Source organism: Brassica napus, chromosome C3 (assembly GCF_020379485.1).
Source record: "Brassica napus cultivar Da-Ae chromosome C3, Da-Ae, whole genome shotgun sequence".
Classification (NCBI taxonomy): domain Eukaryota; kingdom Viridiplantae; phylum Streptophyta; class Magnoliopsida; order Brassicales; family Brassicaceae; genus Brassica; species Brassica napus.
Window position 1 is genome coordinate 4648264 of NC_063446.1, and position 17668 is coordinate 4665931.

General features: G+C 34.6%; 1 protein-coding gene across 1 annotated transcript; it reads left to right on the forward strand.

Annotated features, from left to right (window-relative positions):
* Positions 1-444: 444 nt before the first annotated feature.
* On the forward strand, positions 445-3264 carry LOC106386602 (E3 ubiquitin-protein ligase MIEL1). Its single transcript, XM_013826434.3, has 11 exons — positions 445-927; positions 1215-1302; positions 1420-1476; positions 1600-1710; positions 1803-1846; positions 1934-1974; positions 2065-2147; positions 2233-2324; positions 2421-2490; positions 2724-2765; positions 2858-3264. Exons 1-11 carry the CDS (start codon positions 878-880, stop codon positions 2978-2980), a joined length of 801 nt encoding a protein of 266 aa, XP_013681888.2. The 5' UTR covers positions 445-877; the 3' UTR covers positions 2981-3264.
* The last annotated feature ends 14404 nt before the right edge of the window (positions 3265-17668 follow it).

Here is a 17668-nt window from a genome sequence, read left to right on the forward strand (position 1 = left end):
CTCATCTCACTCTTTTGTACTCCATAAACAAGAACAAGAGTTTATAATCAAAGAACCATTACATCTTCTTCTTCTTCCTTATAATAAACTCTCTCCCTCATATTAATGTTATTTGCTTCATACGGGTATTAAATTCTACTCTTATTTAAATTTCTCGATACTATAAATTATAAGTTATTTCATAACACAATCATATAATTTTGTATTTGCCACGCCAGTACCTAACAAAATAAGAAGAAAGAATATTTTGATAACAACAAGAAAAGTAGCTTTAAACTTTATTACGTGATCTTTAATCTTGTAATCCAAAAAAATCCCATTGGTAAACAAATAGGTCATTTATTAACCTCTCTTGCAAATATTACACAATTTACAAAGACAAAGAAATGTCTTTTGGGAAATAGAAGGTCTGAAAATAATGAATGGATGACATGTGATTGGTCAATAATTCGGCGCTCTACTCTCTGTTACGGTTGGTATCCATGTCATCCCATCCCATCTCCCTCACTCACCACTTTCTTCACCTTATCTCTCTCCCCCTTAAATTATTCCATATTTCTTTAAATCTCACGACCTCCCACGCTAACAACATTCTCAAGGATAGATAGAGAGAGAGAATAAAAGCTCCAAGCTTTCTTTTTCTTTCTCTCGTCATTCCTGCAAATAGGAAGGTTGTAGAACAAGAAGTGGGGTCTCTGTTTTCATTCCTGGCCTTGCGATTCAGATAAAACTTTCGGCTTCAAAGCCCATTCAGTCCAATCCAAATCCACTTCCTCTCCACACATATATAAAGTATATAGTTATAGAGAGAGAAAGAGTTAAACTTTTCACATCTTTATATCTCTCTCTCTCTACCAGCTTCTCTCCTCCTGTTCTCATGGAAGCCTCACCCAATGATCGCCTTCACTTTGGCAAAATGGGTTTCGGGTAAAAACAACAATCCTCTGTTTCTCTTTATGTATTTTACTCTCTTAGTCTATCAGATCAGTGCTTTTGTGGGTCTTCTCTCTTTTTCAATGTGATCCGTAGATTCCCATAATTCTAAGCTCTGAATCACAAAGTCTCTCCCTTTCTCCAAATCTGATTCATGGGTTTTCATCAGTCTCCGGTTTATGATCGTAATCGATTGATAGATCTGTCTCGATCCAGAAAAGTTTATAATTGGACTCTCTCTCTGATCCATGTAGATCTTGTGTCTCTTCCATGTGTATTAGGTGTCAGCACTACAGGAGGAGATGCCAGATCAGAGCTCCATGTTGCAACGAAATCTTCGATTGTCGCCATTGTCACAACGAGTTCGCTGTAATAATCTCAACTCAAAACCTTTAATTACTGTCCTAAATTACTTCCCCTGTTATGTCTTAACCGTAAAACCTGAGTTTTAGTTATTAAAAGTAACTTCCTTTTTTTGAATAACAGAGCACTTTGCGCAATATCTACGACCGTCATGAGCTTGTTCGTCAAGACGTTAAACAAGTACGATCTAATTCTCTTTAATTGAGTTATGTAATCTCAGCAAGTTTTCATTTTTACTATGTGATCTCAGCAAGTTTGCATTTTTTTCTAATCTGTTGCACCTTTATGGCTGTTTTTTCTCAGGTGATTTGTTCGGTTTGCGACACAGAGCAGCCGGTAGCTCAAGTATGCTCCAACTGTGGTGTCAACATGGGAGAATACTTTTGCAATATCTGCAAGTTCTATGATGATAATGTAAACAATTTTTGATTTTCTTACACATTTTTCTAATCTGTTGCATCTTGGTGTTTGGTTCTAATCATTTTTGCTGTATTGTTCTGTTTCAGACTGAGAAACAACAGTTCCATTGTGATGACTGTGGAATCTGCAGGTGAGAGATTATTTCCTTCATACAGTATAATTGGTGATTCGTTTTAAGTTTGTGTCGTTATTAACAATTTCATTGTGTCTGTTGCAGAGTTGGTGGACGTGAGAACTTCTTCCATTGCAAGAAGTGTGGTAAAAACTAAAAAAACAACAAACTTGATCATTTTCAGTTTCATTCACACACAACCAAGTGCTAAAAATCATCCATTATATGCTTAATAGGATCTTGTTATGCAACTGGTCTGCGCAACAACCATCGCTGCGTTGAGGATTCAATGCGACATCACTGTCCCATTTGTTTCGAGGTATGTCTGTTATGTCAAGGCGTAGCTTGAGTGTGTGTTTCTGTCTGCTAAATGTATGAATGAGATACTTTTGTTGCTCTTGCAGTATCTCTTTGACTCTCTTAAAGAAACAACAGTGATGAAATGTGGACACACGATGCACTGTGAATGCTACCATGAGATGATCAAGCGTGACAAGTAATCTATTTACTCTTTTTTTTCTTGTGGTTATATCTCTGTGTTTAAACCTTTTAGTGATGGGGTTTTTGAATGTGTGAACTTTTTGCTGTGAAGATTTTGCTGTCCTATTTGCTCGAGGTCAGTGATTGATATGTCAAAAACATGGCAGAGGATGGATGCAGAGGTTAGTTTTAACATCTTTTGGTGAATTATGTTTTAATCAGGGTTCTAAAAAACGGTCCAGGCAGCAAATTTTTCATAACGGAAACAATTTTCTTAAATCGGTTTAGATCAGGTGTAAATCGGTTAAATCAAGTATTAGTGCAGTCCATAAATCAATTTTTTTTTATCTATTTATATTTTAAGTAATGTTAAATCATTTCAAATATCAAATTTTAATTCATTTGTGTTTGTTAGATTGAAGCCACATCTATGCCTTCAGATTACCATGACAAGAAGGTACATAATTATATTTCTTCTCTGTCACTCAAGGTCTCAATCAAAACCGTTTTATAAGTTACTCAGAAGAAGATTATGTGTGGGATTCACAGGTGTGGATACTATGCAACGACTGTAACGACACAACAGAAGTGTACTTCCACATAATAGGACAGAAATGTGGACATTGTAGATCTTACAACACCAGAGCAGTCGCACCTCCTGTTCTTCCTTAATGACTAAAGATCTTTCGCTTGTTGCCATCCATTACCAGAAAGCAAGCATGAACTTTTTGTTGCAAAAAACTTTCTTGATGATCGGTTATAGCAAGAAAAGTTGATCAATATGATTGTTGGTCACAAAAGCAAAACACATATCTGTTTTCTTCATGATTCTATTTGTTGTTGGTCAAACCATTTATATTTGGGTGTGGGAAAGCCAGGATTATTTATGTATAATATACTCTTTAAATATTCTTGATCCAGGAAATTTACCTGTGATATGCAATGTGTGTTTTCTATTTTTGTTTCATTCAACAATCTCGGATTCACAGATTCTTATCTCTTATAATCTCATAAGTACACATCCCAAACTCATTTTAAATAAAACTTTGCAACTAGAATTGTTCACCAAGCTCTTGACCAGCCAGCCATCCATCCCTTCCTCTGATAACTTTCTCAAAGGAGTCCTCAACCGTGTCTTTCACGTAACTAGGTGTCTTCTCTTCGCTATACAATCCAGTCTCTGGATCAAGAATCAGTTTACTCTCTGCGGCGTAATACCTTCCTATCTTCTTAACCGAAGGAAAGATCTTTGCGATAGAATCAAAAAATCCATTATCTCGATAGGTACTTTCAAGAAATTAGGTTCTCTGCCAAGAATCCTAAAAAGATTGATCTTGTTCTTGCCCAACAAGCAATCCGCTAAATCCTGCTCGCTGGTGGGTTTACCGTTTACGCACAGCTTACTATCTCCGAACATCAGTTAAGGCTTCCCATCTTTCACAATCTCGACTTGACCACCTAAGCTCTTGAACAAAACTTTTGGTCTCACAATGCTGTAAGTAAAACTCGAGTCTTTCAATTCTGTTTCTGAGGACATACATGTATTTGCATCTGTAGCGAGATTTCACGTACTCAATAGCTAGCATTTTCCAGCCTTGAAGCTTTATCAGCTTTTTCGAAGTAGAAGTAGAAGCAGAACAAAGCTTCAATCATAATCATCAACCTTACCTTAAGAGTTGAGAGTAAAAAGATATTCAAGACATACCTTGTTGCCGTGAAGAATGACTTCTCTGAGAGCAAAAGTCACTACGCGGCCTGTATCTATCACGTTATTATGTTTCTGAGTCCAATTTGTAGCCGTAAGTGGTAACGTTAATAAATAATAATTTTGATTTTCTCTATGGCTATTATAAATTATGAAGTGTTTGACTGCTAAAATCACACTTATTAAGAATTTAATAAATTTTTATAATTTAATTTATTTTTTTTATTTTATTATACATTTTCTAATAATTTTTTACCAATAAAATTTAATCAGTTCAAATATTCTCAATTAATGTTTTTCAAAAGTATAAAAAAATAAATTAACAATATAAAAAATTGGAACAAGAAAAAAATCAAAAAAATCTGAATTTGAGTATAAAAATCTATACAAGTCGATGTATAAATAATATTTAGAAAATGATAGAAACCACATGATGAGAGAGTCGCAGCTTGACAATGCTACAAAATCTGAGGAAACATAGTTGCACGGACCTGACTCAGCATTGATATTTCGACACGTGTCAACTTGTCTGAACCCATATGTTGATTTAAAAATGAACCAAACTTGGGTTCACTCCTATGGTGAATCTCCTAAATTCACCTCACTATTGATTACCAATCAAATAGCCATATAAGATTAATCAAAAAAGGTATTAAAATTTAAAAAAAAAGGAAAACAGCTTTAAAAAGAAAAGGGAAGACGTCGACTTAACGACGTTGATCAAAACACCTCCTCGGCTGCTGCTTCTTCAAATTCAGAGGCTTGTTCTCAGTGCCTAAAAAAACACAGATTGTAGTTTTCAAACAAAGGTTCGAGATCTGTGTTTGAACGGTACGTCGCGTTACTCTCTTTTATCCTTATTCAAATTTAAGAATCGATGTTTTTAGATTAGGTCAATTCCCTAAAACAACATAATTAACCTCAAGTATAGTTATTGTTTGTTATATATCTCAGGATCATATAGTTTTAAGCTTAGAGTTGTTAGATCTTTTTTAATCACATATATGTATGATCATGGGAATATGAGAGAAAAAAAAGGAATAGAGGAGGTCACGGATGCTTTGTAGCTTACCGCCAGTGTGTTAAAAAAATTGGAGTTAAGCATTACAGAATCTTTTGAGTGGCTTTTTCAGACTTTTCTTGGAGCAATGTCTGGAAAACAGCCGCAAACAATTCTTACTGACCAATGTGCAGCAATGGAAAATGCAATAGGAAAAGTCTTCCCTGAAACAAAACATAGGTTATGTGTTTGGCATATTTACCAAAATGCTACAAAGAGGTTGAGTTGTGTATTTCATGGACCAAACCATTTTGCCACAGACTTTGGAAAATGTGTATATGACCATGAGAATGAAGTAGAGTGGTTATCGGCATGGAGTGAAATGCTCGAGAAGCATGGATTGATAGAGAATAAATGGCTGAATGATTTGTTTGAGTTGAGAGAAAAATGGGCAAGGGTATATGATCGTCAAAATTTTACAGCCGATATGATGAGCACACAGCGTAGTGAAAGTATGAATAATATTTTGAAAAATTACTTGAAGAGCGGTTATAACTTGTTTCGCTTCTTTAAACACTATGAGAGAGTGTTGGATGATCGGCGCTTTAAAGAATTAACTACTGACTTCAGTATGATGCATACCTCGCCGGTATTATCAGCTCCTGTAGAAATGTTACAACATGCATTGGACGTGTATACACCAGAAGTCTTTACCTTGTTCCAGAAGGAAAACATAGCTATAGGTGATTATGTTGCCAAAAGGGTCAATAAGTCTGAGATGGTGAGTGCTGAATACAATGTATCTTTACGTGGTGTTGGAAGAAATCATTTGGTTAACTATGTTGCTGCAAACGAAACGATACATTGTAGTTGCATGAAGTTTTCTTTTGGTGGAATCTTATGTCGTCATGCATTAAAAGTGTATGTTAGAAGAATTCCACCTACTTACATTCTGAATCGATGGAGTAAAGAGGCTAAAGCACGAACCATATCCTTTTATCATTCAGCGACACCTAATGATACAGTGAAGCAATCGATCGGAAAGCGATATAGTCATATATGTCGTACTTTCCGTGAGATTGCGTCTGTTGCTGCTGAACATGTAGAACTGACGTTGTGTGTAGATGAAGCTGCCTCTCAGTTGCTTGAAAAATTGGTGGAAAAGAAAAAGGAACTTGTGAAAGCTAATAAATGGATGGTCCACTCTTTAGATTTTGAACTTGTGGAAGAAGAAGATGAAGAAGAAGTTCTAAACGCACGTGGAATAAAAAGAAAAAAACCTCCTGGACGACCAAAGAACCAAAAAGCCGGACGCCATGGTCGGTATATGAATGTGCTTGAAATAAAAAATCGTGGTATATCAAAATCATCCAATAATGCTACAGCCAAAAAAAAGTTGTCATTTCAGGTATTTGATATATAGTTTTTTTTGTTTGTCCAATCTTCATCGAATTTTGGGACTTAATCAATCTACAGATTTCATGACTCAAGTCTTCCTCTTGATACTCAGTTACCTGTTGCTGCCACTAGTCTCACCTTAGGCAATGAAACTTCCTTTTCACAACTGCTCCAAGTTAATACTTTATTCTCTATACCACTTATATTTGAATTATCTATCATTTTTTAATTTGTGTATGTGTCATATTTTGTAGGGATTTGACAAGAGTTGTGGTGGATCACCGTAAAACTCTGTTATTTTAAATATGAAAGTAAATATGAAAGCAGATATTCATTATGTTTTGTTTTCGTTCCAACTTTTGGTGTTTCTAGCATATTCTTGTTTTTACACTTATTATTATCTTCAAAAATTAAGGTCATATTCAGCTTCAACGTCTCTGCTGAACCTTTAGCAAAGCACACACAATGCCCCAACACTTCATAGATTGATCTGTTCTTGTATTGAATATATTAGTATTCCCAGCTAAGTAGAAAAGCGTACAACATTGCGACAAAATAGTTTGAGAACGTGGGTTGTTTTTATCCATGTACATGTTCTTGTAACTTATGTCAATGTGTATACTCTCATTCATTCATATGTGTAGAAACTATATATAAGGGTTGGAAAATAAACTGGTCCAAGTAGCTTAAAACAAGCATTTATACAACACCATGAATGAATGATCTTCAGTAGTAGGTAAATCAGAGTAAAATGAACTGGTTTCAGGCCATTCTGGTCATAACCTCTTGAACAAGAAACTTTGTATCTTTATAACACGAGGCTAAGTTCTTCGTTTTAGTTGCATTCTTCTTAAGTCTATATGTTCTCCCTTTTTTTTAAAGCTATTTTCCTTTTTTTTCTTTAGTTTTAATATCTTTTTTGATTAATTGTCAATTTGATTGATAATCACTAGGAAAGTGAATTTAGGGGATTCACCACAGGGGTGAACCTAAGTTTTGTTCATTAAATAATAGATGGTCATATCTTATTAGATCAAACGTGAAATAAACATTTTATTGGAAGTATAACATGTAATTTATTCTTTTTCTCAAACGTAAAAACAAAACATGCAGAAACGTCGGAAACCATATTGTGCATCTGTGTGCACTAATGTTTTATTGGAAACACAATAGAAACAACAACAGAGATTCAGATCAGGTTCACCAATTTTGTTCAGATCCTTAAATGGCTCAACGAATTGTTCCCATCACGTTTTCTAGCCACATTGTGGTTAGAGGCTTCTGGAGTGGTTTCCCTGTACTTGGGAGGGTTTTCTTCAGACAAAAGCTCTTTAATAGATGCACAAAGAAAGATGCAACCGAAGTGCGTGGCTCTTTACCTCCATTTGCCAAAACTCTATGCTCCACACTCACAAACTTGTCATTCGTTATAAGCTGCAAAAAAAAAAAAAAAACACTATGAAGACCTTGTTTAATTACTAATTATGGACTGTTTGATTATAAGTGTAAACAACAACTTGCCTGAAGGAGATCTCCAACTTACCTCATATAGTGATGAAAGATCTTTTTAGGAATTCAATCCAACTTGTGCTTTAGAATAACAATGAATCAAAACGTATCTTTTATTCAAAAATGCAAAAGAGTCGCACAATAACAACTATTAGAGATCACAAGGTTAATAAGTAAATGAAGCCTGTTTAATATTGCTCTTGATCTTTCTCTCTCGATCTTTCTCTCTTGCTCGTTATTGTCTGTGCTTTCGGATGATGATTAAAGCCTTGACTACCTCCCTATTTATAACTCCAGCCACCGTCATTAGATTTCATATTCCTGATTGTATTCAACGCTTTTGTCTCTTGTCGAACTTGAAAAAGAAACTAATGTGATTATTCCTTTTGTTGCAGGTCTTCAAACGTTGCTGGACTTGTGTGGGCCAGGAATTGGGCCTCTACTTCACAATTCTCCACCTAAGGCACATATTACTGTCCACACCTTATGGCCCAACTGTTTTTACTTTGTTTTGTCTCTGGAAACGTCGATGAACCTGGAGCGTTTCTTCTCCTTTCTCGAGTTACTCGATAGACCAGTCCGCCTGAAGATCCTTAATCGCCATCAATCACCATCGTCATGCTCCTTGTTCTCTCCGAAGCGGTGATGAAGTCTATCAGCGAATCCTCTTCGCCATAGATCCGATGTAGCTCGTACGCCACTACCTTTTCCTTCACCCCCTTTTACGGCTTAGATTCTTGAGATCGACTTAACTTCCAAATCCTCAGCTCTCTCTCTCTCTCTCTTCCACTCTCATCAGCTACTCCTACATGGTAAGGGATCCATAATCCTTTTTTTTAAAAAAAAGCTCGCGAGTTCTTCTTTTTTTCTTGATGATTAACGAATCGGTATCTTGCATGTTGTAGATGATGGATGAACTGTTTCAACCTTGTCGAATCTCTTAACATTTACACCAAAAAAAAAACCTTGTCGAATTATTACACTGCTCCTGGTAAGATTCTCTGTCTTGAGTTTGCTTTAAATGTTAGTGTATCTCTTTTGAGTATGACAGTGAGATGCGATTCTTCGACATCTCGGTTTTGAGTTATATGAACCTTTAGAAACTTTCACCATTTTTCATACACCTGTCTCCCTTCAGCTCTTGATAAAGCCACTGTCTTTATGCTTTAGCTGTTTAAGACTATGTCTAATGAACACTATTTTGCTTCCCTTGTAGCTGAGATACTCGTCTCCCTCAGCTCCCACAGCTGTTTAAGACGTTCTCTGAAGGTAATCATCTTATTAAACCAATGTTTCCTTATTGATTTTATCATCCTTTGCTTACTCCTTTGTGTTTGATATATCTGAAGCTTCTCCACCTTGAGCTAAGAACCCTTATCCCTCGCCTCTCCTTCCCCACAGGTAACGTTTCCTTGGAACTCTAAAGTCCCTTCATTGTTGTTTAAGAAATAACTGGAGTACTTAACTCATTATTTCTTCTGTGGCGAGGTTACAACAATGATGTTACCTGTGGCGCCTAGCCCTTCTAGGCGATGTTTAAGAGATCACAACAGAGATCAAACTTAGGCCCAGGTACGGCTTTAGTTAGGAAATCTGCTGGATTCTTAACCCTAGCTCCCTCGTCAAAGTTAAAACCAAACGTCAAAAATTCTCACAAAACATAGATCTCACGGTGTTTTGCTTAAGGTTAGAGTACTATCTACTCTTATCTAGTCTCATAGGTTCTTCTTCTTATTATGACTTCTTGTGTTGCTTGGTTACCCACTTACCGTCTAGAATGCACTGCGAATGCTTATCTCTGTAGTTTTGGTGCTTCTTTTCTTTTATACACTAAGTGATTGACGCTTACGTAATCGACGCTTAATAATATATTGTAGCTTGAGGACTCCTGTGATCAAGTTGATGTATAATCTTTGTTTGTAACTGAAACAAATCTAATATGTATTGAAATTCATTTTTAACATGTATTTTATTGCTCTTTAGGGTATAGTTTGTGTTTGCATGTTCTTTACGTTATTGAATGCTTTATTTGCATGTTCATCATCATAGTAATTTAGTTTTTGTTATTTTTTTTTTATCACAGTTTCAAGTGGTCTTCAAGGCGAGTGCCTCGGTGCGCCATGGCGCAAGGCGCAAGGCACAGACCTCATCGCCATGGAGCGCCATGCGCCTTTTTAAACACAGCTTACTAGTATGGATCTTAGATAGGTGAACCTTGCCTTCTACTATAACGTCTCTTATGAAGTGGTATTTGTTGTCTATGTGTTTAGTTCTTTCGTGATGAACATGATTCTTTGCTAGGGCTATAGCACTTTGTGAATCGCAGTGTATCTTAACACTTTCTTGTTCAAAACCCAACTCTGCACATAACTTTCTTAACCATATGGCTTCTTTCGCGGCTGTGGTAGGAGCCATGTACTCTGCTTCAGTCGTTGAAAGAGCTACCACTTCCTGTAAACTCGATTTCCAGCTAACTGTGTTTCCCCAAACTTGAAACACATATCCAGTTACTGACCTTCTCCTGTCAAGGTCAGTTGAGTAGTCGGAATTGCAAAAAACTTCAATACTAAACTTGTAGTGTTTAGTAAACGTAAGACACCTTTTGTACCACCTTTTAGATATCTTAGAACCCACTTTACAGCTGACCAATCCTCCCTTCCTGGTTCTGACATGAATCGGCTTATGAGTCTGACTGCAAAGCCTAAATCAGGTCTTGAACCGACCATGGCGCACATAAGACTCCCAACCGCGCTTGCGTACGGTATATCTTGCATGTACCTTCCTTCTTCTTCCTTTTGGTCTTTTGTAAGACTCCTCAATTTAAATTGAGTGGAGGTTGGCGTAATCACTTCCTTTGCTTCAGTCATCCCAAACGAATTCAGAACCTTCTCCGAGTAATTCTCTTGAGATAATACTAAGGTTCCTTTCTTTCAGTCTCTTATGATATCCATTCCCAATATCCCTGAAGCTTTTCCTAAGTCTTTCATCTCAAACTCTTTGTTTAAGCTCTCTTTCACGTTTCTGATTTCTTGTTTATCTCCCGAAGCTATAAGCATATCATCGACGTATAGAAGTAAGTACACGGCTTGTTTTGTGTTCACGTTTCTCATGTAAACACATGGATATTCCTTGCTTCTTACAAACCGCTGGATCTTCATGAAACAATCAAACTTAAGATTCCATTGCCTTGGAGATTGTTTCAATCTATATAATGACTTCTTTAGTAAACAGACTTTATTTTCATCTCTTTATGAATCCTTCTGGTTGATTCATTAAGATTCTTTCTTCCAAATCTCCATGAAGAAAACTGTTTTAACGTCCATCTGCTCAAGCTCATAATCCCTGTTGACCACGAGAGACAACATCAATCTGATCGACACATGCTTCACGATAGGTGAAAACACTTCATTGTAGTCAATTCCTTCATTTTGAAAAAATCCCTGTGCAACCAATCTTCCTTTATACCTTGGATCTTCGACTCCAGGTATTCCGGGTTTCAACTTGAAGATCCATTTGCTACTTAAAACTTTTGCATTCTCGGGTTTTTCAATCAGTATCCATGTGCCAGCTCTTTGAAGAGAGTCCATTTCATCCCCGTCAACATTCTTCCAAAACTTGCTTTTCTTGCTCATCATAGCTTCTTTAAACGACTTTGGCTCGTCGATTTCTATCTCTTCAGATGCGGCTAAAGCATAAGCTGCAAAATCAGTATCTTCAAACCTTGAAGGTGGCTTGATTGTCCTCCGAACTCGGTCTCGTGCAAACATATATCCCTCGAGTTCTGGTTCTGCTTCTGAGTCTTTATCTTCTTCTACAAAACTGGTTTCTTCTGAGCTTTCTGATTCTTCTGTTTCAGTAACTCCACCTTGAACCAATGGTTCTTCGGTTGTACTCGTAGGTAGTGTAGGGCCATCTATTAGGTTTTCCCTAAACGTCACTCTTCTTGTTTTCTTTTCTAATTCTACCTCTTCTCGATGGGTCACCGTGTGTTTAAACATCTCTTCCTCGTTAAACACTATGTTCCTACTAGTGACACATATTCTCTCTTCAGACAGCCACACTCGATATCCTTTTACCCCGAATGGGTAACCTAAGAAAACGCCCTTTACGGCCCTAGGACTCGTCTTTCCCTGAATCGTATGAACATAGGCAGAGCAGCCGAAACTCCTTAAGTGATTCAACTCAGGTTTTACACTTGACCATACTTCTTCCGGTAAACGGTAATCTATGGCAGAACTTGGTGATCGGTTAACAATGTAGACCGCTGTTGATGCAGCTTCAGCCCAGAATTCTTCGCCTAACCCAGATTTTGCGAGCATGCATCTCACCTTCTCCATGATTGTCCTGTTCATTCTTTCAGACACACCGTTTTGTTGTTTTAAGAAGAAATAAAATGATATAAAATTATTATTTCAAAAATAAAAATTAGTTTTAGTAAATTAAAATAATTTAATACAATCGGATTTGAAAAATAAATTAAATAAAAACAACAACTGATAACATATTACTTTTAAAATTAATAAACTTACAACTAGCTGTAATAAAATTATAATTTTAAAAAATAAACAATTATTATTTCTGCATGTGGCATAGAAAACAGTTAGTTTTCTTTGTAAAGCTAATGGTAAAATTTAAAAAAAAAATAGTATTATTTTTTTTGGTTGACGCCTTATATTTTCCTAATTAAACCTCATTTAAAAAAGAATATGAGTACGTGGTATCTATTTTATATAAAAATAAAAGTGGATTGGTTTGTTTATTTAAATTATTAAATAGTATGATTATTGGCACATGTCAAAGTTTATTTATTTTTATAGTGTTGGCATGAACGGAAAAGAATACGCGAAAAACGAAACATCTTGTAACGTGGAAAGTGATTTAAAATATATATATATATATGTGATTAATTAACATGTAAGCTTAACTTTTTTTTGTTTGTTTGATATATTTAAGAGAAAAACCCAAGTAATAGAAATTTTGTTATTGTACATTTTGTAAAATTTTTAATCAAAAATACAAAAATTTAAAAATGTTATCCTTTGGTAAAACAATGGAGTCATTTTTATTTCAGGTCAAATCATTATACGAAAATGACAATAAATATCAAAAAATGATAATAAAGTACAAATCAGCAAATAGTTATTCTATGATAAATATACAAAAAATATATTAAACTTGCAATAATTAATATCAATTGATAAATTGTCATTTTTCCGTGTTTTCAAATCTGAATCACGAGTTTCTAAAAATAGAAACAAAAGCTTTCATTGTGTTTCTAAGATGAGATTTTTCAGAAACTCGATTACAATGGCATAAATTGTAATTTTTTTTGTAAAACTAAGGGTAACTCTAAAAATGTTAATAATATTAATTTATGTTTTTGTTGGCACCTTATATGGTGCCAAATTAAACCTCTTTTTTTCAAAATAATATGAGTACGTGGTATCTATGTTATACAAAAACAAAAGTGGGATTGATTTGCTTATTTAAATTATTAAAAAGTAATTGATTATTGGCACATGTCAAAATTGTTTATTAATTTTATATTGTTGAGATTTAAATTTTAACTCAGTAATTCAGGTTACTAAGAGGATAAGTAGAAGTTTATGGGCGAAATTGCATTACCAAAGTGAAAAAATATATTAAAAAGGTCGAGTGGTGTTTAGACGTCTACCTAATCTTCAAGTTCCTAATCGGTTTTTAAATTCCTTGAGGAACAAGATAAGGCCACTGACGACTAAAATGAAAGAGTTAATGTATCCATTGCAAACTTAACTCATCGAATCGAAATGGTGACTCGGTAAAAAAAATCGAAATGGTGACTCGGTAAAAAAAATCGAAATGGTGACTATCGATCAAACAAGAAATGGTAAGTATGGATCAAAGAAGGTATATGGACAAGATTCCATGATGAACACCAAAGAGATACTAAGACTGACGAGTCGATGTTACTAAGAGACTTGGCTATAAACCCTTTCTCTTTCATACATGGACAGCTTTTATGGAATGGTTGGGTCTGAGGGACACTATCAGCACCTTAACTCTTCGCCGCTTGGTTGCTCAAGCGACCTTATACTCGGTCTGGTGGGAGCGTAATAACAGGCTCCACAACTCAATCTCTGTTCCGCCAGCAATAACATTCAGGAAGATTGATAGACTTGTTTGCAATGCCATTTTAGCACGAAGGGAGCGTAAGAAATTTCGTAACCTAATGATACACTGGCTAAAGTATGACTGAAGATTCACGTGGTGGCCATCCTCTGGTTTCTTCTTTTTTTTTTGGCAAAGGATAGTTGGACAGCTTTTATGGAATGGTTGGGTCTGAGGGACACTATCAGCACCTTAACTCTTCGCCGCTTGGTTGCTCAAGCGACCTTATACTCGGTCTGGTGGGAGCGTAATAACAGGCTCCACAACTCAATCTCTGTTCCGCCAGCAATAACATTCAGGAAGATTGATAGACTTGTTTGCAATGCCATTTTAGCACGAAGGGAGCGTAAGAAATTTCGTAACCTAATGATACACTGGCTAAAGTATGACTGAAGATTCACGTGGTGGCCATCCTCTGGTTTCTTCTTTTTTTTTTGGCAAAGGATAGTTGAAATGTTCTAACCTTTTGTATTAAGCAAACAATCTTATTTTCATAATGAAATTCATATACTTATCAAAAAAGAAAAATTGCCTCATCACCAATCTGAAATTTTTGAAAATGAATTGAATTGATGAATAAACATCCGAAATGCATAAATTATATTCAGACAATGCAATATATAAAACATCATAGTTATATGTTTAATAGAAATGCCTTCGATTTACCATCAATATGCAAATTTCTCAATTTTGTACTAAAATGTCAAATCTGGATCAACAAGGACCGAATCTACTTCTAATATCAAATCATGATAAACTACGACATAATAAAGCATTGGATTCTGTTAATAAAAAATAGGAAAATTGGGTTTTTAGAGTAAGAAAATGATAACTACGTACTCTTATACTAATATATTTATTTTGTGTCATTTTTGCCTATAATATCATTTAATATTTTTGAAAATAAATTTAATAAACAGTTTTACAAACAAATCTTTTTTTAAAAAAATAGTAACTATTGATAAAATACCTATATGAACTTAGTGGTATCTTTTTCAGTTATGTTTAAATCATAATTTTCAGATTATGTTTTAAATAAAGTAGAAATGACATTCTGCGAAGTAGAAAACGAAATCCACTTTTTTCTTAAAATCTACAATGTTTAGAATACATGATCTACGTAAATAAGAGTATTCTAAAAATATTTAGAATACACATTCCGCGCTTAACCTACCGATCTAAAATCTTTAAAAATCAAAATCTACACATTAATATAAATCTAAAACACGTAGAAACTGACTTCTACAGATTTACTGTAAATCTAAAACATGTAAAAATTAAAATCTACACATTACTATAATTCTAAAAACCTGTAGAAACCGAATTCTACAGATTAGCTATATTCTACGGATAAGAAATCAGTTCCTAAATATATGGAAACAAAATATTTGGGAATATTCACTTTAATATTTTGAAAAAATCGATTTTTAAAACAAAAACTTAAAAAATGAAAAAAACGTGGTAACCTTCTTCTCACGCCGTCTTCAATATTCCATTGATTGTTCACAAAATTTTCACATTATTTCTACCAAATCAGTCTGAAATTGAGTGAATTATGGTTTATGAACTTGAGACTTTGATTTTCTCCCCCCTTTGTTCGTGAAGGACATGAGAAATTTCGTCCCAAAGAAATCGAGTTTAAAGAGTTGAAATCATGTTTGGTCGGTTCAAATCAAGTGGGAATCAAACCGTATATAACCGAAGAAAATCAAGAAATCGATTTGGAATATTTACCTGGGCACGAGATCGATCAGTCTATAATTCAAGATCGGTCGATCTGTATGAAATCGACCTTTGCCGATCGAGTGAAATGGACCAGGTCGATCAGTATATGCTCTACATTTTTTTTGTTCTGCATAATGATCATGATCGATCGATCCATTCGATCTTGTAATTTCGGATCGATCGATCCCGCTTGATCGAATCCATTATTTATTATACTTAAAATTACAATTTTAATGGCATTATTGCCATTTTAAAAATAATTAGCCTAATGTGACATAAAGTATATGAGATTAGTCTAAAAGAACATAGTTATTTTTGCTCTAAAAAACAGTTTTCCCTATAAAATTATACTTTTGTAGTGTACAAAATAAAACTTTTTGTCGCTGACTAGAAACATTTTGTCCACCCACATGGATGCCTGCCATACGCTGAAAATTTTAACATTATTTCCCTATATAAGTTATAAACTTATAGTATTCTTCAATATATATAATATATTTTTCAATTATAAACTCTTACCGATTAGTACCAGTCATGTTTGTTAACCATGATGCATAAGTCGTTCAAATAGGGTTTAATGCTAACAAATGAGATCTGATTCAAGATGAATCGAAGAACTATCATCTAATAGAAAAGCATGTGAATTCTCACCGTGGCGGGCTCGTTACTATAAGAATCGAATGGTAACGTTGTTTTGAAAGTATAATAAACAGTGCAAAATAAACTTGCAATATGATACAATTCATATGCATTAGACCTGTTTTGAAAAACGTGTTCGGTTTTATTTTTTAACTAGGGGCATTGCCTCTGCGCAAGCGCGGAGTTGTGGACAGAGTTCTTGTTTCATCTCAATATTTGTTAGGGTTGTTATAGCTGTGAATTTTGCGTTTTGGGTTGATCAATTTTTTTAAGTTTTTTTATTGTTATAGGTTAGAGTTGTGATGGTGAACTGTGTATGCACTGTTCTCCACTCATGACGGACTAAACTGTGTTAGTAATGTGATTGATATAGTTCGTGGTGTTGTTTGCTGTGTCACTGAGACTTATTGTTTGTTTGTCTTTTTAATTTGTTACTTGTACTATTGAGATTACATAAATTATATTAAGTTTGTTGAGAGTACTTTTTGTTTTTGTATATTTTTTCTCTAGTTTAGTTGTGTAAGTTGTATGTATTAAGTAATAATTTTTTTATTCTTATTATGTTGGTTATATGTTTTATTTTTATTTTTAAACTTGTTGCTTTTACCGGACATTTAAAACAAATACATGAATACTTGTAGAAATAACTATAAAATGAGTGACAATTAGTATTTGGGTCTTAATGAGTTTTAAACGAATATATGTATTTTTCGTAAGAAGACAATAACATTGGCATGTTGACATCGAACATGTAAGCTATTTTCATAAGACAAGAGGAGTGAGTAGGTGGAGATGTTGTTGTCGCATTTGTGTCTGTTGGGATTGTCTCTTGTATCTCCTGGTGTGGTTGTGTTTGTTTCTCTTTTATTTGATGGGTAATATGTAAACAAAAATCATTGTTAGTTGTATTTATCAGAGTTTGTAACTTACTCTGCTTTTTTTGTTTAGGTAAGTTCACTGATCTTGGTTGTCATATTCGTCTTCTTCGTAAGTATATGCGAAAGTAAGTTTGTAAATTGTTAAATAGCTGGCCATGTAGTTGTATTTGCTTAGCTGGCTCAATGTATGTATCGTTAAGTTTTAGTTGAGTTGATTGGTTTGGTATATTTGTTTTGAAGTTTATTTGTATTAGATAAAAAGAGAGGTGATCATTAATGATTTGTCTTTTTGAGATTCTTGTTTTTGGTGTTTTGATTGTTTGGGTTATTGTGGTTTCTTTTAAGCTGTAAAATAA